Consider the following 21619-nt stretch of genomic DNA (forward strand, 5'->3'; position numbering starts at 1 on the left):
TGTTTCGTTTATAGATCAAAGACTACTTTTCTTTCATGTTAATTGCATTTTGACCAATTGAAAAAAGTACTTTATGGAACATAAAAAGGTACAACTTATATTTCGTGGTTTTCTATGTTGTTTAAAATTATTTCATTGTAAAAATAGTCCGATTGTATGTTCTTCGTGAATGCTAGGAAAAACGGAATTGACAGAAATAAAGCAAATAATATGTCCACTTGCTATATACATAAACCTTATATTGATTTCAAAAACTTATTGTGAATTTTAAAATATACACTCGATTTTTGTCAAAACACTTAATGTGTTTTGGCGAAAAGAACAAACACAACAAAACCAAGCCATTATACTTCAAATCAAATCAAATAAGCTTTATTTTAAGTTGACAATTTAATAACAACAATACAACATAAGCCCTTTGGAGCTTTTATACTAAACATTAAGTACATAATAACTATACATTGCATGCATACATGTAAAATACATTGATAAATCAATAAGACAAACAGGTGTAATTAGACAGACACATGCAGCACACACACATAAATAGCAAATTTACGATTGCACTATTTTTTTTTATTTATGATGGCTGTCTCCTCTTATTGCATTTTTTTTTATTGTATATATCAACCTAGAAAACATCGAAAGTACCTAGTCATTATACGAACGCAATATTTTTTTCCATGAATTCGTACTGCACTGTTTTTGTTTGTTAGTGTTTTAATCAAATAAACTCGACATCTTTTGAAATTCCTTTTAATCAGTATCTATGTATGTAGAAATGAGTTAACTGGCAAACAATTAAACTACAGGAAAGTTGTCAGTTGAAAACAGGTTAAACTAATATTAGTTTTGTGATACAAAATATCATTTTTGCAAATCCTATACATGTTTCAAAAACAAATTGTTGCTATGAAACTCTGATTTGTTTTTAATGGCAATCCAATACGCCATCCTAACAGGGACTTTTCACATTCTTTTTTAAAACGAAATCAATTTGTATACATCATAAACTGATCACTGTTCTATCAAAGGCGCTTATTGTTTTGTTTGTTGGGATTTAACGTCCAAGCAGCAATATTTCAGCTATATTCAGACGATGAACATGAAATTGATGATAGAATGAACACAAAATGATGATGAAATGAAAAAGGGATGGGACACAAGGACAATGGGGTCGACAAATTTTGATTGCCACTGGAAATAGGGAGATGTTGGTAGAGTCGGGCAATTTAGCCTCCTGTGGCGGAGCCCTATGGTTTCTTCTCTGGGAGAATACCACAGTAGTGTTCTTTAACGGGCGAGGAACGTGGCATCTTTCCCAAAACGGTGCACCACTATGGTTTGCGGTCAGGTTTTCCGTATTATACCCTGACAACCCCAGCATGTAACACGCCAGGGGTACCCCATTCAACCACCTGGGGCACACAACCCAGTTGCTCTGTGGGCAGAACGCCCTAGCCCCCTGTTAAGGTTCTGAGCACTATTTAGTCGAAGGCGCTTATTGATTTTTGATTTTTGTTTATAGCAGGGATTTAACTATAAAGCTAAACATATTAAAGTGAGTATATCTAAGGTTACACTACGTGACGTGCTTTTGTAGTGTCTCCACACAAACATTTTGTGTGCCATTGACGAGTACACCAACATACAAATGCTGATAAGTGTTTAACTAATTAAGTTATACTATGTACTTAAGACCCTTTTGTCATTATCTGAGATTAAAATATGTGATATGACTGTCTATTTATATTTTTACGAAATATCGAGTGGCTTAAATAATTATAACAAAGAGTCAGAAACAAAAGAAATACAGATTACAAGTTTTCTCCAACAGAGTGTTGCAATTAAGACAAAAAGTTAAAAATCAATAAAAAATGTGACAAATTTTAAAATTGTTCAAAATGCAAGCATAATTAACGTTAAAATTAGGTCGAACATAAACAGCGACAAAATGCAAAACGAAAAAAGGGCTTTTCGGCTACGAATATGTTTCTTACTTTGGGATTTTTTCGATAAGCTATTGTAAAGAGATAACTCATATAGGAGCATCAACTGTGGTAAACACATTACATAAATAATCATACTAAAAATAGAAAGGATAAAAGAAATTATACTTGTTTTCGCTGAAAATGTACAAAATGCAGCTCCAATTTTACTAACACCAACAGCATCTCCTTGGATCATACCCCCTGCATATATCAACACGAAATACGCAGATAATAAACCTAAAACACGCGCACAGTGTAGAAATGGGGTTTTTTGAAAGTTTGCATGTGTGGATTGGTTGCAAATTTCAACCCAACATAAGACAAATGCATTTATGAGATAAATAAACGTTAAATTTATGATGAGGGATGATAAATGATTTTTGACGTCAGCCACACTCACTACAATCAACATTGGAGATATGAGCAAGTAAATAAAGATAGAAAAGTGTTCTTTAAAGAAAAAATGCCTAATATTCACCTTTACAGATTTCAACACAAAGTTAAACAAAATAACTAATGAAAAAGTGATCCATAAAATTATAAAATATTGCATTGGTCCATGCTCCGGGCTCTCCAATTTAAGCATTAAAGATGTTATTGTGTTCAATATAACAAAAGCGATGCACAAACATACAAATATCTTAAAAAGGTTCCTCCTGTCCTGTAAAGCTATGTGTTTGATAATTTCATCAATTTGTTGGTGTTTGGCTCTAGTCTCGGCTGACTTGTGTAATGGTAAATCATAGTCATTATTATAAATGTAAATATTTGCACCTTTCTTTAATAACTTTTCAAAAGCTTCATCACAACCGCTTGTTGTAGTTTTATGAAGCATCGTGTCGCCATTAGCATCTGCTTTGTCTATTCGTGGCCGGAAAAACTGAGTTGTGAAGACAAAAAATTGAAAATTAAAAATAATACTGCAAAGTGTGTGCCATGACGATGCCATTGGTCTATTATCGGCAACTGATTCGTCATGTTGATCTATTACTACAACAGTCGAGTCACTGACATGCTCTGAATTAGCCTCCTCGATACTCCTAGAAAAACTCTCCGATATCCATTGTATTTTTGTACTTTCACTTTCGTAGCCACGCAGTTCATATTCGACTAATTGAACTGCTATTTTGTCATTTTTGCAATAATCAAAAGGTTTGTTTCCACAGTTATCTCGATTTTGAAAAGGTGTCCCTTCCTCAATTAGTACTTTAACTATCTCATAACAATTCATTATTGTAGCTACATGTAGTGGTGTCATGCCCGTTATATCTTTTATATTTTTTATTTCGCCTCGACAATACTTTAAGTTCAAATGTTTTGCTCTATCGTTCATGTGTATTTCCTTCAGAAGATACTTCATCATGGTTATATCATTGTTAAATGCAGCGATATGGAAAACGGTCCAACCATAGCTGGTTTTCTCGTAAATATTTTTGGTGGATATGACGGAACTAACTTTTTCAAAATCGCTAAGGAAAACAGCTTCAAGAATTGATCCAGGTAGAATATCGAACGACATAATCATGCGTTGCATTTCACTCTGTGCAGAAACCATTGCATAAAACAAAACTGTTTTTTTATGTTGGTCAATAAAATTGAGTTTCACGTTGTTTTCTAGCAAATATTGAAGAATTTCCATATGTGTGCCTTCTTTTACGAATTTTGTAATCACATGTTGTGTCACAGGGCATTTTATTTCATTACAATATTCAAATATAACTTCAATCATCTTTAAATTACCATTTAGTAATGCCAAAGGAAGTAATGACCCTTTAAAATAACTTCTGAAACCAACAGCTCGATAGTCGTTTTGCTCACGTCTAGACATTTTGTTCCAGAAAAACAGAAACAAATGAAAACAATCACTGGCAACTATCCAGTAGAGAAGATATCTGTAATTTCCTAACATAGAATGTTTCAATACAAAATATGACGATTTTTTTCGAGTGATAGTTTGTATAAGTTCGATTGACCGACAATCAACAAGAAACAACCTATCATAAACGTCTGAAATTGAAGTATTCAACAAATCTATTTTACTGATCCCTTCTTCTTTAATATACCGACCAAACAGTTGAACAAATCTTTCATCTTTGATAGGTTGACTTCCTAAAATATGGACAAACATACCTTTTTTTACCTCTTGGACAAACTTCGAAATAAGGTATATTTCTTTTTCCTTATGAATCACAATGACACACTCATCGTCATCTTTTTCGGGGTCATATAGTCTCACCCTGCTACAAAGAAACCGTACATCGCAATGCTGAATAAAGACTTTCGGTTGGACCGATGAAAAATGACAACTAACGACTTCGAATATAGAGTCATGAATGAATTTATAGTACTTTATGGTTAAATTGTCAATATATAAACCTTGCACAGATTGAATGGAATTAAGAAGTACTTCTCTAGAAATGTTACGAGGAAGTCCACAAGCTTCAATAACACTTTTCATTACGACGGCTTTTTTTTTGTAACATTTTACTATCTAAATCTGAAGAAACATCAAGTAGTTCAGTTGGCAGTTTACCGGAAAAGATCATGCAGAGTACCAGAACACAATAAATTTTCTTATTCCTGTTGTACATTTTTGTCAGTTCATCTTTTAGAAAGATGACAGGTTTATAGAAGAATTGTTCTTTTTTATCAAACCAACGAGAATTTGAAACAAACAATCGACAATTCAGTGGAAAAGCGATAGTCCCTTTACAACACAAAAGCATTTCATTCTCTGAAAGATCACTTTCTTTATTATGTTTCCTCAAATGTGTCTGCAACATTGCATATTTCTCCTCCTTTGACAATTTATATTCATAACTATCGAAGTCAATGAGTACGGATTTACTCTTCAAAAGTGTGCTACTAGATGTAAAATGCCCACATTCTGTAATTATTTTTCGTAGGGTGCATAGAAGTATGACGTCTTTAGATTCAAAAATGGTTTTAAGTTTCTCATTCTCCCACTCATTTATCTTAACTTTGTCGACATTGTATTTCCCAACGACATCGTCTATAATGAAAACCTGTTTAATGGATTTACATCGATATTCTATGATTTCACGCACCGAATCGACGGGTACTATATTAAATCCTTGAGAAAGTAAATGAAGAGCAAGATGACGTGCTGCTGCTGACTTTCCGGAACCAGAATTTCCAGATATTATCAAAATGTTGGACGAATCTAGTGCTTCTTTAGCTGCTTCTGTGGCTCTTGTTTCACAGAAAACTTCTTCATCCCTGTCCCATCTTCTAACTGTCTCTTCAATATTAGCTATAGAAAATAATACTGCTCAGATATGGCATGAAAAACATTAATTATATAGCGCCGAATCCATTTTGAAAAAAAAAACAAAATGAATATGAACAATAATGGGCAAACGAGTAAGTGGAATTGTTAAGAATAACGTAATTAAACAGTTTGTTAAACAACGAAGTAAATTAAGCAATTCACATTCTCCGTCAAAAAAATAACTCCTAAAATTCAATATCACTACGCGTGCAAGTAATTTAAAGTTCACTTCAAAATATAAAACTTAACACGTCAATATAACTTTACCGTTAACGTTATGTGGTAAAGTTCCTTCTCTGTGGGTCTTAAACTGATCTTGTACATCTTTTAAATTGTCCTTTGCCTCTGACAATTCATTTTTGATCATCTCATTTTCACTTGTCAACATCTCTATTGTAATAGCAGCTTGTGATCCATCCATATCAAGATTAATGATCTCATTGATATTATTTGGTGGTGTTCCACCGCAAAAAAAGGTTACGGCCTAGAACATCGGAATAATAAGATTCAATTGAATGACAATGTATACCTCATAAATGCTACAACCTTCCCATTGACAATATACACACAGCAATAGCATGAGCACCAAATATATATAAGACTCCGACCCTCAATGGGATGCGGTTGTTGGATGATCGCCAAGAATAAGAGATGCGTTGGCCATTACGAGATGTGCAATTGTAATACCCTGAAGTGCAATTATGATCAAGTTGACTTGCGATGGTTGACAGTGATTGTTGAATGCTAAAAGCAACACGGAAATGCGTGTGGCAGTACGCTGAAATGACTTGACTCTTTCTTATATTTTTAACTATACCTCAAATGTACAAAACCAATGAAATTTTTCTTTCAAAATTATTCCACAGGAACATGCAGATAACTAGTCTACATGCAATTGGAAAGAAAACTGTGAGTAGACTAAGAGATAAATTAAAAGGCACATTCACAATCACATATTTTTCAACTTTCTTATATGAACAACACATGTGGATAGCTCTTTTGCATTAAAATGTAGTGCATAACACATATGTACAGTAGCTGTAGAATTTGCCAAAAACAAAATAAAAAAAACAAAACAAATGAAGTTAAGTATAATATAGGCGCTTTTCTGAGTGCCGCCATATACACTGCAGCTAAGTTAGTAAAGAATTAATATTATGATTGACGCCGTAATTTGTTAACGGGCTACGTCAGTCTAGTCGTTTCCTTCGGAACGTAATGAATGTATACGCTCAGTGAACGTCTTGTATATGGCAGTAAGAATAGTTTACCTTCTATGTCATATTTTGTTCCTTGTTTTGAATGGGTTTTTTTTTTCATAGTATCATCAACTTTCATGGTAACGTTGAATAGGTTACCAACGCACTTCTGTGACTTTACTCAATACCAACCAACGCACTTTCGCTCATAAGCGTTACACATCCAACATATATTTCAGTTGACCATCGCAGATCAGGGCGACCATCGCACTACGGGGTCCCCGTCGCAGTCCCGAGTCTTACATTTATATAGGAAGATTATAATTAAAAAAATATTGACACCAAAACTGACGAAATTGAGGCCTATCAGATCATTACATTTACGTTAATTTGTAATTATTAATTTTACTTTTGATATATATTTGTGTAATATTCATAAAAAGTTCTATTTTTAAATAACCAGACAGAAGGTGATTTATGTATATTAAAGAACTGCCGAATTCAGTTTATTTTCTTGTTTAGAAACAGTTACGTAAATTGATAACATAAACAGTTACAATTTTTCATTTGGTTGTTGGGCTTTTGAGATAAAAAAGGTATATTTATTGAACATGTAATTGGTACTTTGCAAGATTTATCATTTTTGGTTTGGTTTCATTAGGTTAATGCTAGTGTAAGATGAATGCATTAATTTCCTTAAAGAGCTGATCTGAATGCACACATGATTATTCTTATGTTAAAGTATAGCATATGTAGACAAAAAAGCATCGTTTGTTTGTTGGAGTTTTCCTCACTTTGAACCACTTCACCAGTGTCTGAATTTAATGTGGGCAGTAATTAAATGAATTCGTCATAATTCCCCAATCAATCAAAATAAAACATAAAAAAAAACTATATTTTTGTGACCGTGTGTTCTACAATGTCAGCAGGCGGTGTTGCTTAGGTATAAATATCTTACAAAACTGAGAATAAAGACGGTATAAACTTTCGCACGTTAAACTTTTATAATTTCAAGGGAAAAATGACATCAATTGATTAAAGTTACTATGATAATATGTGGTTTCGCAAGTTTATTTACCTCTAATACAATTTTCCAGTTGTTTTGAAATTCAATGTTGCCCATCGTCGTGTCTTTTGCATGAGCAAGTTGATTTCTAAAAAATTTCACTGTAGCAATGTATGCACCCGCAGTTTTCTCATGGGGTTGTGGAAGTGTTTCCCATCCGTTTATGGGTGGTTTAATTTGAGTGAGATTTCGAATGAGGCATATCATTAAAGTTACATCTAAATCCTTTGACGAAGATCCTGAAAGACCAAAAAAAAAAAAGAAGCTAAAACGCAAAATATACATTGCTATAAGTCTTTCTCCCGTTTTCCGCATAACCGAAAACATGATCGGTTTTAAAAAGTGGCGCCACATATCTTCTTAAAGGATATGTTGTTAAATATCATTTTTGATATAAGACACCAACATGACGTTATGATGCTGAATGCTCAAAGTGAATTCATTTAACAATAGAACATCATTTGGGCAGTTCTAGCTTCTTCCATATGAGGATTTGACAGACAGCTACTGTAACAATGGCGATAACGCAAATGAGGTACCTCAAAGTTACCAGGTAGTTAGACGAAAATAGCTTTGAATTTAACTTCGGGTCAAAATAATACAGACAACTTGATGCATTTGCACAATAAGTTTAAGTAAATGTAGAACTTATCAGATCAAGAATTAGGAATGGTTTTTATAACACAAGCGGAATTATTGCGATAAAGTTATTCAAAACGAAATAGAAATAGAAGAAGTAAAGGCGGTAGAATTTTCTCAAATTCAGTTTTCATCATTCAATTTTACTATTCCTAAACAAATTTTATTTTGATGCTTAAAATATTTAAAATCTAACATGGTTTATCATCTTTAGGTTAGATACACTTTAAAATACTAAAATATGGGAATCGCCAGAAGTTTGAGAATACCCCATTTGTAAAAGTAATAATTGTAAAACTACTAAAGAGAACATTCCAAGGTAGCCATTTTTATGCGTAAACACATTAACATTTTGACATTAAAACATATGTCTAATTATGTGTATGTTTATGACTTTTATGTTAATAAATTGTAAGCGGATTGCAACCCTCTTGATATACTTTAAAAGATGAGAAATTAATTATAACTTTACACTTTAAACCGTGTTATTTTGCGGCTGTTTTATTTAACTGTCGCGAATATTTTTTTCGAAGAACATTTAATAACAATTTAAGAAACGATAGCGAAATTTAAACTTGCGGGAACAGACTGATAGCAGGAACAGAGAAAATAAAGAGGCACAAAAATTTCCAGGTTTACAGTCTTATGATTGTCTTAGTAGAATACAGATGTTCAAAAAATTCAATATAACATTGACTTCTGTCTGTATGAGGTATATAAATGGCATGCCTCTCCTCTGTTAACACATTTGTATGGCTATTTATTTCGTAAAAATAGGCGTTATGAGGTGCAAGTATGGGAACATTATATAAGTTTATATGCATGTGCACTAAAACATAACGCAAACAACAATATCATAGCTTGCTGGAAATATTTCATTTCACATTCGCAATTACTTACTAGGCTACAATATTTTCGTTAAAAGAAGTGTGTTACACTCTTTTAAACAAAGGGCAAGACTCAGATTTTCTGACGATATTGAGACATGATTAAAGGATCACAGTAGTGAAATACTTTCTAATGGTATGATAACATAAAAGACAAATAAATGGAAGGTCAACAAAACTTGATACATGTAATTACATAGCAAGTTTTTTTTTATTTATCATAATAACACATACTTTCAACATCAAGGAGCATTGTTCTATTTCTTTTTGTTTTTGTTTTTGTTTTTTTTTTTGTTGTTGTTGCTTTTGGTTTTTTTTTATTTGCAAAGAGAAAAAAATAACAATGTATCATTCAACAATTCGTTGGTCAACATACCTGATCCTGCTGCGTTCACCATTCTTTGTGGCCACGCAGTACCTGGAATCCCCTGAAGAATCTTCTCCTGACTCGAACTTATCACCCTTTTCTTAACGAGTTTTAAAATGACATTCATGTTCTTATTGATGACTTTTGTAAGATGTTGCGGAGGGATGATCTTGTCGAAGTAATTTCGTAAGGCTGCTGCTACAGTCCGCTTATTGAGCATACAAAAGCGCCAAAAATTTTTTTCTTCTTGCGACAGCCTGAGAGAAGTCATCTCGGAAATCTGAAGAGTAATATCAAAGATCTAGAATTTCAAAACGTACAATCGATGCAATATCTCAAACCAGAAGGAATATGAACATTCAGAAAAAAGCTTTTAATGAAATGACATAAAAGTGTCAATTCACAATTACTGTGAGTTTATTGAATCCTATTTTCCCTTAATGGCTTTATCAGTTATCAGAGAGTAATCAAGGGAACCAAGGTTATAGCGGTAATCAAAATAATGTAATCCAGGGACAAAGACCAGACATGGAAAACAGACATACATAACAAGAACATATAGTAACTAAAATCATACAACATACAAAGTACCAAAAGTAAATGAGCAACTCGGACTCCACTAAACACTGGGAACATGGACCAGGTGAACCGGTGTGGTAAGCGTCCTCTGCTTTTCTAGAGACACCCGCCGAGTTGCTCATAAAAAGTCAACTCCGTGGTAGACAAACGAGGAAAGGTAAACTATGACCCATTGAATAAATCAGTTTTCATGCTGCTGATGGATACATCATAACGATCCACGAGTTCATGATGACGACCATAAAACTTCTGTAGTGATGACTTCAATCTTGTAGCAACATAACCCTGTTCCAGAAGCCTATTTGTTAGAGTTCTAGCGCCATACAAAAAGTGTGCGTAGTCTCGGCAAGCTCTGGTATAACGTATGAGTTGTGATATGAACACTCCATACGCAGGAGAAGAAGGGATGTTGCCAAAAATGAAAGGAAAGTTGACAATTGTGAATGAAAAATCATCACGTTTGCCGTAAAGTTTGGTCAATAGTTTTCCTTTACCATCGATTTCTAAGTGTAGGTCAAGATATAAGGCTGACTTCACATTGTCTGTAGTATCCTTTATCTCAAGTTCTTTTTGGGTAGATGCGATGTATCAAATACCCGAAATTAGGATTGTTTAAAGATAATACGTCATCTATATAACGGAAACTGGGATTGAAGGATCTAGCCAAACGGTATTCTTTCTTTCTGATCAAATCAGCTATAAAGTCAGCCTCATAAGAGTGAAGAAATAGGTCAGCAAGTAAAGGAGCACAATTTGTTCCCATTGGAATGCCGACCGTTTGTTGAAAAACACGTCCACCACATTGGACAAATATGTTGTCGATTAAAAATTCCAGCATTTTGTTAACATCTTCCTCTGGGAATCCAGTACATAGACGGTAAATCACAATCATCGTCCTTGGTAGAGAGACCAAAAAAGGATAGCACAGATTTATGGTTTTCCACAATCTCTTCTTTGGAGAGAGTGGTAGCAGTATAGGTCTAATCACTGCTATTATTTTTTACGTTTACCTCTGATAATAAACATAAAATAAAAGGGTTTCGACACGAAAGGCTTCAGTCGACTTCATCGCGATCGTATCCAAATTATTACAAAAGCTATGGAAACATCTACAATATTTTTTTTCAATGCAAAAAGAGCCTATGAATTACCAGTAACTTACATACATATTTACATATAACGAAAACAACAAAATAGTGGTATTGTTGGTCAATCTTTCACTTTTAAAGGTACATTGACAAAATGACAAACTGTGTAATTCTTTTGACTATTGTAATAAGTGTTTTCATTTTTTATGACCAGTTCCTAACGCAAAAAAGTTTCGCAAAATAATCATTTCGACATTTTGTATATCACTAACAGGGCAAACTGAGACCGACCCCGCTAAGCGATTCTAGTTCTAAATATTTTACTAATAGTAAACACTGTTAAACTATCGTGAACCGTTATAAGTACATCAGAAACCAGACGATACATATTGTACAGAAACATTCTTATGTTAGTTGGTCTTTAGAACTTTTTAACAGTCATTGATTTTTTTAACCCTGAACATTAATCCAAAGTGCTATATCAAATGTTTGATAATGATGAGTCAACAGTTACCTTGAATTAAGCCTTGTTCTTGTAAAAACATTTGCAAAAACAGATAAAAAAAGAAACGTGATTGCCACTAAAATATGCATCTTGGTTTAATCTACACCCAGTTTGTGGAGTTATTAAAGTTTCGATGACGCAATGTTAAGGAACAGAAAAACACGTATATTTTCAATATCGGAGAAATATTCAATGTAATAAGAAACAAGAAAAATGCAAATTTGCTATAACGAAAGCCGGTTTTATGGAAAAAAACACCTTTGTAATACAATAATTAAGGAATTAAATGCGATAACAGAAACAAAAATCAATGGAAATGTGTAATTAACCAGCAACAAGTGCATATCCTTACATTTTACGGTATTGCAAATGATATGAAAGACCATCCATCAAATCTGATGAAGAAACTTTGTTTTTGTCTCATCGGGTACACTTTTATATGTATTTGTAGATTGAATTATTGTAGTAGCCAATTGAGAGGACCGATAGAACATATCACATTCTTTACGCCAAAAAAAAGGCTGTCAAATTCTGCATGAATTATACGCAAGAAAAAACTTTGGTTAGTTAAATCGTAATGGCAAATCTCTTCAATGTTATATTTCTAAAGTATAATGGGCTATATAACGTCTATACAAAGCGTCTGTGTATTAACATTTCGTCTATTCAAGCGTCATAATTACACCTATCAATTATAAAACGTCTTCCAAAATATCAGTTAAGATTCAAAATCATTTATTTCAACTCGGCAGTGTTTCTAGAAAAGCAGAGGACGCTTTCCCTACCGGTGCACTTGGTCCATGCTCCCAGTTTTTAGTGGAATCCGAGTTGCTCATTTACTTTTGGTACTTTGTATGTTGTATGATTTTAGTTACTATATGTTCTTGTTATGTATGTCTGTTTTCCATGTCTGGTCTTTGTCCCTGGATTACATTATTTTGATTACCGATATTACCTTGGTTCCCTTGATTACTCTTTCATAAATACATATGGATTTGTGTCAATGCTATAAGTAAACCTATTTGTATAAGTACATTTTTTAGAAATGTACTTTGATCTGGACGAATATTTAGAATACGTTTTATTCATAAATGTAAAACACATGAACTTTAACAACCAGGATAATAAGCGAAATCTTTCCCCAATGATTCTGTTATCTGAGATTGCTTAAGGAGGTAGACCTAGGGTAAGGGACATAACATATGAAGTCAGTGATATGTTTGAATCATATTCAATTTCACCAAAGGCTATCAATATTTCATTTTACACAGAATTAATTAATCTAGGTTACTTTGATGCTTACATCACATTGATGTAAAATGCTGAATACAAATGGTCCAATGAGTGTTAAGAGTTGTGTCCCTTACACTAGGTCTACCTCCTTAAAACTTGTCAAAATTGATTTTACTGGTCAAAACGATTTGATTAATACTAGTTCGGTATTTAGAGTCAATAATAACTATAGATACGGTATAAAACAGGTACAGGCCTCTTTTAAACTAAAATCAACATTTGAGGCAAATACATTTGTAATACCAAGGAAATATATTCATTGGTGTAGAAATGTTGAATTGTTGAAATTACGTACTTGACATTAAAGATGTGAAGAAAATTTGGAGCGCTAAATGTTAATGGAAAAAAATGACAATCAACCAAACTGAGTTCCTTTTTCCTAAATTTCCGAGCACTGAATCTATTGAAAATTATTTTGACTTACCTTTATGACATTTAATTACACGTTAAGTCCTCTAAGATTCCTCTCTTGTCTCTTTTTAATGACAAATACATAATCATACGTATCTAAAGATACTACGTGTTTTGGCTACTTTACATGTAGAATTTAACATATTCTAAAGTCACATGATGGTGTCGTGATCTGCATGTAAAGATACGACCAAACGGTTCACATGGTGTGCGAATATTGACAGTAACCTATGTATTATTCATTTCTAAAGTAAAGTTGGTCTAAGTGATTGTGTTTCCTTTTATTTTTTCCATTCAAGCGTTGTTATTGCACCCATTGATTATTAAGTGCCTTTTAAAATATCAATACATGCATTAGTTGAAAATACATAGCATTGATCAAACACGCATTAAGATATTGATTTGCGTAAATTTCCTCAAGTATGTTTTACGTGTACATGAATACAATGTTAGACTATAGGACAAAAGGAACTGTCAATAAAACATTCAAAGGCGTTATATAAAATGCTTAAAAAAACATCTGTTTATTAAATATAATCCTGGGTGTAAATTAAGGTTTTTCTCATTTAATGTCTGATGAGCGTTTTCGAAAAAGACAAATTAATTATCTTTTATTACATTATTTATAGAAAATGTGTCGTATTTTGAAATGAAAGAGAAAGTAGAATAAATTCTGAAAACTTTTTTTTCAAAATTTGTGTTTTTCTATGGATAATCGAAGGCTGTAAGCATCAAATATTGTTAACAGTCAACTGTAGTTGTCCTTGGCTGGATACATTAAAACGGTATGTTTTTATTTAATATCATACACTAATGTTCTGTAGATATGTATTACAGTAAATAATATTTATTATAATGATGCGACACAACTCATACAAGTCATTGAAATGTATGTATTCAGCATTTTACATTAATGTCATGTAAGCATCAAAGTAACTTAGATTGATTTCATTCTGTGTCAAATGAAAGTTTGATAGGCTTTGGTGAAATTGAATATGCATTTTCAAAATATCTAAACTTTTTTGTGTGTATCACAATTGCAAAGTAGTTTTATAAAAATACTATAAAGTTTCAAAAGCATTAACTAGAACTTTTCTTTCAAATTATAAATGACAACGATATAAATTTAATCAATTTCAAAAGGCTAATTCAATTTCTTAACAAATCTTCAGAGGAGTCTTATAACAGTTTAGAAAGGCGTGAGGCGCACTTTTGGATTCAAGTACCAATATATATACAATTGAGACACTTCCAATAGTTTAGTGATTCGTTGTGTAGGAAACCACAGATAGGTTTTTTTTCAGTCTATACTTTCACATACATAAATGTAGTAAAATGAATATCGTATTCAGATCTGCACTTTTGAGAAAATCATACATTCAACTCCCACTAAAATCAACAAGTGGAACCAAATCAAGAATGATAATTCTTGCAAAGTGCCGATTTCATCTACAATCCGTATATTTTTGTCTCAGAAGCGCAACAACCAAATGAAAAAGACTGGTTAGTGATTAACATCTCTTTCAAATTAGCAAACGAGGAATGAAATTGATGTCGGTGTTTGATCAACCCCTGTCTCATTTTTAGAAAAACTGCTACTTAAGTATCAGTTTATAAAAAGGTAATTTATGCATGTCAGAAAAATTCAGTTTAATTTTCTATTCAGAAACATCTCCAAATCACATAAACAGAGCTTAGCCTTGTTTATATTGTGGTTGCGCTTTGGAGATAAAAAAATATATAGATTTACATTGCATTTAAAATTTACAATAGCTAACGTTCTTGATTGTGTTTGACTTGGTGGTTTTAGTGCGAGAATAATGTAGTATTTTCTCAGAAGTGCAAATGTAAATACAGATATAGATATTGTTATGTAAATATATAATATTGTCAGGAACCGTTGTCTACTGAATAGTAAATTTTATAGAAAGACATGAGGCATGAAAATACGAAAAAAATCTTGATAACAACTTAGTAGTATATCTTCTTGCTAAGATGTTTACAATGTATTGTATTCTATTATTTACTACTATGATACAGTACATAAACAAAATAATGTTATGTTTACAAAACAAATGAAACAGACATTGTCGTAGTTACATAGCTGATGATTTGATTTCTCCGAAGTCTAGCAAATATAATAGTGGGGATTTTCAGATCTATATTTAGATCTATTTACAGAAAATGTTTTGAGTTGGTTCTCGGCAATGAGAATCTTCCAAAACGAAATAAAGATATAATTCGACTCCCAATAATCCAAAGAATAAAGTAGGAACAGTTTGTTTAATATGTAAATTACGGGATTCAATATTTAAAAAAAATCGTCCTGGTACGAAAACAGGAAACAAAAGTTTTCGCGCACTTATATTGTTTTGGCTTTGAGGGTACCAAAGAGAAGCATCACAATACCGGCACGTGAAGCTGGCGGTGTATAAGAAAGCGTTTCATTCGAGAAAGTTAAAATGAGAGGGGGTACCAAACACAGAGTACCAAACCTAAAAGGAACTACCATGAAAAATCGAGGGTAGTTTATTCAGGTGATAGTTGACAAGAAGTGAGATTAATCGATAATATGTATATTATGTCACATAGTTTAAATTGAAAATAAATTATTATCAAACGGATTTTACCGGGATTAAATGATAGTTTTAAGGATTTAAGACTGTAAATATTAGTTCAGATGTATCTTAGAAACAGACAACACAGACAAATAATATGAATAGCCGTTCGGGAAAATTCCTACTATAATTGTTAAGGAGATGAAAATGAAACTTTTAACAGTCATATTATAATAGGATAATCTGTAATTTATATTAAAGACAACTCGTGTATTTATTAGGCCGGAAGAGACTAGAAACAGATATTTATAAGACATCGTTTATTATAAAACATCAATACATGTCACTATACTCGGCGTCACATAAATGACATACTGTTAAAATTTGAATAAAAATATTTTCTACGACTTTATTGAGACCTACCGTCGTTTAGATTGTCTTAAATGACTTGCTCATTCGTTTAACCAAACGGCTTCTCCCTGAACAAGTCGCTTTTAGCTTAAATCATGCGTAACAAATCCTTACGGGAAAATCCCATACTAATATCCGCCATGTTGGTTTCTACGGGACATAATACAAAAGGGGTTATTTATTGTTGCTCTAACATCAAGACCATTTCTTTGTTTTTGTATGACTATAGCTGGCTAAATTACACAGTTATGGTTCTACTAGTACATTGCGTTATTTCATTTCTTTGTTTTTGTATGACTATGGCTGGCTAAATTACACAGTTATGGTCCTACTAGTACATTGCGTTATTTCATTTCTTTGTTTTTGTATGACTATAGCTGACTAAATTACACAGTTATGGTCCTACTAGTACATTGCGTTATTTCATTTCTTTGTTTTTGTATGACTATAGCTGGCTAAATTACACAGTTATGGTCCTACTAGTACATTGCGTTATTTCATTTCTTTGCTTTTGTATGACTATATCTGGCTAAATTACACAGTTATGGTCCTACTAGTACATTGCGTTATTTCATTTCTTTGTTTTTAACAATTATATTCAATCATAAGTCTATTGACTGTTTCTTTAATAATTACACAATGGGACTGGTTTTCAAACAAACACATAATCGCTTAGACACGACCAGGGCATTACAATGTATGTAGATTGAAATAGCGTTATTTGGGGTTTTTTCTACACCATGGATAACTTTACTATTGGCAGTGTCTGAATATGTGGACTGGTACTTAAATGAAGTATATTTAATTGGTTTAAATCAATATCTTCCTTCCTGATACATTACTAAGAATGTGTCATATGAATTGCATCGTATGGTGATAAGGCGCAATGGGAAAGGATACTAAGAATAGTCTGGATTGTGTTCAATAGGAACTAGTGTGAATGTACTTTATTCATGGATACTATTGTTTTCAAAATTTGGGAAGAAACCATTTTCGTTGATTCTTGAATTCTTGGTTTAAGGTTTTCAGTACAAAAATCAAAGGGAATCTCATTTCAGTTGGGAACCAATTATTTGGTTTGGCCTACCAACGAAAATCACGAAAATTGGTGCCCCACTAATAATTCTACCTTCACAGTATTGACTCGACATTATATATTTTCTTTTTTTTTTATTTCAGTAACTATGAAATATATAGAAGTAGTCATCCTTGTAATGTTATTACTTACATACCCGGATGCTGCTTTAGGTGTGTAATGATACACTTCTGTTAATGTTCTATTATCAATACTGTATGTCACGCGGCGCGGTATGTCATTATTTATTACTCACTAGCATTATGGCGTATGCCGCTGGCGTAGCGGAACATGCTTGCCCTTCCGGAACACATGATTTCACTTCCGGTTATTAGGATGAGTTCATATTGGTAATGCTTTAGGCTTTTTATGTGTTTCCTCTAATTTAGTTATTTAGGGATTTTGACGAATATGAATCATCCCACTTCTGACACTTCGGTATTTTCTTTGCCGATATTCTATAATCTATTACATCGAAGAATTGTATTGTTTTCGAAACGGTGCTTAATTTCTACGTTTCATATTACTATTTCACTTCTAATGGTTCACCTTCTGTCATCCCAATTCTCCATCCATAAATACGTATCAACACATGATATTAAACTAATGTAATCACTGTTCATCATCAGTGTGTGTCTTTTATTATTGTTATTAAATTTCTATCTGATCCCAATTGTCACATAACACCATGAATGGACAATTAACCTCAACGCCGGTACAGAGAATTTATGATAAAAAAGAGAAAATTTAAATTATCATTTTCATTACAAGATGTGACAAATAATAATGAACAAAATATAATTTGTTATATATGCAAAATCGGATTACGCAGTTAAAATAAATTCTAGAACAGTTCGAAAAATTAAAATCTAAATGTGGCGGACAATATAAATATAAGTCATGCGTATGTGCTCGTCTATGCCATCAAATTTTTTAAATGTATAATTATGTCATTTGAAACGTTGGGAAAACTTAAAAGTAATGTAACTTTAGTTAAAATACGAATTAAATTAACACAAAACAAAATCCGTATATGACAATAAAATATTTCGACAAAATATACTTGTTCTATACTCAACATTTTTTTTTTGTCAGGCGGACCAATTAGCTACGCTGCCTGCATGGCGATTGTCGTCAGTGCCTCTTTTTTCGGTTCAGCAGCTATACTTCCCGCTCTTGGTTTCACATCCAGTGGAATAGCCGCTGGATCATGGGCGGCTACGTGGATGGCATCTTTTGGTGGAGCTGTCCCTGCCGGTAGTTTGTTTGCCACCCTCCAGGCAGCTGGGGCTTCTGGGGCATCATGGAATTCAATTGCAGCAGTTGCCGGTGGTGTCAGCAATTTATGTGCTGCTCTGTGTGCTCCTTTCCCATGAGAAAATGAATAAAGTTGTTTCACCATTATTCCCATATTTTCACCCTTTTGACAGTACAGTATGATGGCTTATCTAGTCTCATGTAGAATTTGGTGACTATGTAGCAAAAAATGCACATGAAGTATTCATATTTAAAGATAACAACTTTAACTCGATTTCAATGTAAAATAAAAAAAAGGAATTCTTAAATAACAATGTACTAATGATCTGCAGAAATAAATCCATTTTAACATTTTAACTATTTAGCGTTCCAAAACGAAAACCGTTTTGTTTTCAATTACATTAACTCCCGGTAACGTTAGGATGTTATACATTTACATAATATAGACTAGTTTCCTGTTACTGTTAATGTAGTAGGGAGCATTGGAATCTTGATAAATCTTGGAATATCCAAGTTGTCATGGTTTATATATTTTACGTAGTTTTATAAGACATATGTCTAGGCGGATTTATATGATATCATATATATATCTAGAAGTTTGATAAAATATTTCATACATAATGAACATGGCATAGATTTTCGATTCAAGAAAAAAGTCATATCAGTGTGAACTTATATAATATTTTGTCGCAAAACAAGACAAACAAAGCAAGAAAATCATTTTTTATAAACTGAATTCAAATATATAAGAATATGATAAAAGAACATATATTTCCAATATGTTAGATATGGACTAGTTACCGAAGGTAAAGTTAACAAATTATTGATTTGAAAATTATAAATTGGTTAATGTGTGTACACATTTTTGTGTACTTGTCCCGCTGTACCTTACAATGATGGTGATGTTATGCGTAACGTCAAGCATCATAACATGTTCATGTATACTTAACAAAATAATACACTTAAAGTTTTCGTATGTATGTTTCCATTGTACACCCACTATCTTTATCATATATAGATAAGTATCTTGGTAGTGTAAATTATTACGTCATTTGTGTGTGCAATGTGACAGAAATCCGAGTATATTCAATCTTTATTCTGACTATATTTTTGTTGATCGGCTTTTGTTTATTCTCCTTACATTGCATACGTCATCAAATATTTCTGATCATAGAAGAGGGTCAATGTAAAATGAAGAAGTTGAAACATATTTCTAAAATATAAACAAAGTGTGAAATTCGCATTTTTTAATGAAAACTTTGGAAAGAAGTTCAGCATGAATATTAAACTGAATATTCATACATTTTTAAAACAAAATTAAATACATTTTCTTGAGATAAGATAATGATTCATCTGTAAAATATGCCTTATTTTCTTAAGATTGATCAGTTTAAACAATAACATGTTTCATTATATAATGAAGTTTACTAATAAACTATACGTCATACTTGTCGTGTTATATGGTGATATTTACCTTTGCAGGAATCTAATTAGTATCAGATCAGTATGGTGAAAATGAGCTTTTTTGCATTTAAAAATATAAAATCATATATTTTTTTTATTAAATATAAAAAAACATACTTTTCTCATTCATGAAATCACATTGAAACCATATAAATACCAAATGGTGTTTTTACTTTCTTGTCTTTCATGAATTACTTTGTGGGTAATAAACATATGAAACATATAATGTAGATAGGATTGTTTTGGTGGAACGAAAACTTAAAAAAATAATAAATGTAGCATTTATTATGTGTAAGGTAAAAAAGCCTATAGATTGAACAAACGCCATGTAACCACTATACCAAAACAACTACCTATACACGTTACACTTTAATTTTAAATTAGTTAAAATTTTCACATTAACAAATGTCTCAAATATTCAAATGACACGTCATTTCCGCTGTCAATGTAACAGCTCCGCTTGCTCCGTTGCACAAAAAACTGAGTGAATCACAAATACTGAACCAAATAACACAAGACACAGATTATAGACCGAAGAAGTTACATCAAATAAAAGTTCAATGGGTATCAAATACCCTAAATCACAGAATATATCCGTTTGAGAACTTGTCTTTCAAGAAATTTCAGGATTATTCCATTAGTTTTTTTTTCTTACTTCTGTTTTCTTTCTTTTTTTTAATTTCAGTGTTGCGAAACTAGTATCAACGAATTGTTTACACAATATTTGTTTTGAATCTTGAGTAAAAATGTTTTTTTTTATCACCATTGCCATGAAAGGTTGTTGCATACAGTGTTTCATATTTGGTGTAAATGTAAATGTAAATCTACTTGAACAGTTTCTCAGTCATGGATCTTTTTTCTTTTATAAATAAAAGTCTTTCTGGTGAAAATTATGCTGGTCCATGGTGTAACATTTTGTTGCAATTAAATTCTTATATTCATAGACGCAACCTGAGTTTTGTGTCCAGTATATTTTTTAATGATAATCTGTTACACGATTTAAAAGTAACAGTTTTATATTTGGTCGTGCTCATGTTGTGAAAACATGACACAACACTAACATAGAATCATCATTTTACTATGAAACTCATTGTAATACCCGACTCCAGAGCTGATATTTTCAGGGACAAGCCATGTAATATATTTTTTTGTCAACCATATAAATAGCATTAGCGTCTTATCGAAAAATACAGAATTTCTATGAGATTAAAGATATATTCTCTACTACATATCATTGTACATACAATGTTGTACCAGAACATAATGTCTTTGAGACGAAATGTTTTCATGAAAAGATAAAAAAAATCAGTGAAGTGATACATTGTGTTACTATTAAGTCTTTATGATTGTTATATGTATGACACATGTATTTAAACATTTATTAGATTCGGTATACCGGACTGATTATTTTGCGGACATTTAATTCAATGGACTTTAAAAAAGAAGTGAAAACAAATCTATTTGGAAGTGTATTTTCCGAAAATCAGTAATTATACTCAAACGTATCAAAGGAGTTATATAGCATATCCATATGGCT

General features: G+C 32.2%; 2 protein-coding genes across 2 annotated transcripts; one reads left to right on the forward strand and one right to left on the reverse strand.

Annotated features, from left to right (window-relative positions):
* Positions 1 to 350: 350 nt before the first annotated feature.
* On the reverse strand, positions 351 to 13704 carry LOC148597512 (uncharacterized). Its single transcript, XM_088564489.1, has 5 exons — positions 13331 to 13704; positions 9451 to 9721; positions 7561 to 7787; positions 5551 to 5767; positions 351 to 5265 (listed from the first exon to the last, which is right to left on the reverse strand). The coding sequence occupies exons 2-5, from the start codon at positions 9710 to 9712 to the stop codon at positions 4433 to 4435; spliced, it is 1539 nt and encodes a 512-aa protein (XP_088420615.1). The 5' UTR covers positions 9713 to 9721; positions 13331 to 13704; the 3' UTR covers positions 351 to 4432.
* A 138-nt stretch (positions 13705 to 13842) lies between these two features.
* LOC148597513 (uncharacterized) lies at positions 13843 to 20065 on the forward strand. The gene is made up of 3 exons (XM_088564491.1): positions 13843 to 14102; positions 17466 to 17534; positions 18457 to 20065. The coding sequence occupies exons 2-3, from the start codon at positions 17471 to 17473 to the stop codon at positions 18735 to 18737; spliced, it is 345 nt and encodes a 114-aa protein (XP_088420617.1). The 5' UTR covers positions 13843 to 14102; positions 17466 to 17470; the 3' UTR covers positions 18738 to 20065.
* The last annotated feature ends 1554 nt before the right edge of the window (positions 20066 to 21619 follow it).

The sequence above is a fragment of the Perna viridis genome, chromosome 15 (genome assembly GCF_037379345.1).
Source record: "Perna viridis isolate PV_CMFRI_1.1 ecotype Kerala chromosome 15, ASM3737934v1, whole genome shotgun sequence".
Taxonomy (NCBI): Eukaryota; Metazoa; Mollusca; class Bivalvia; order Mytilida; family Mytilidae; genus Perna; species Perna viridis.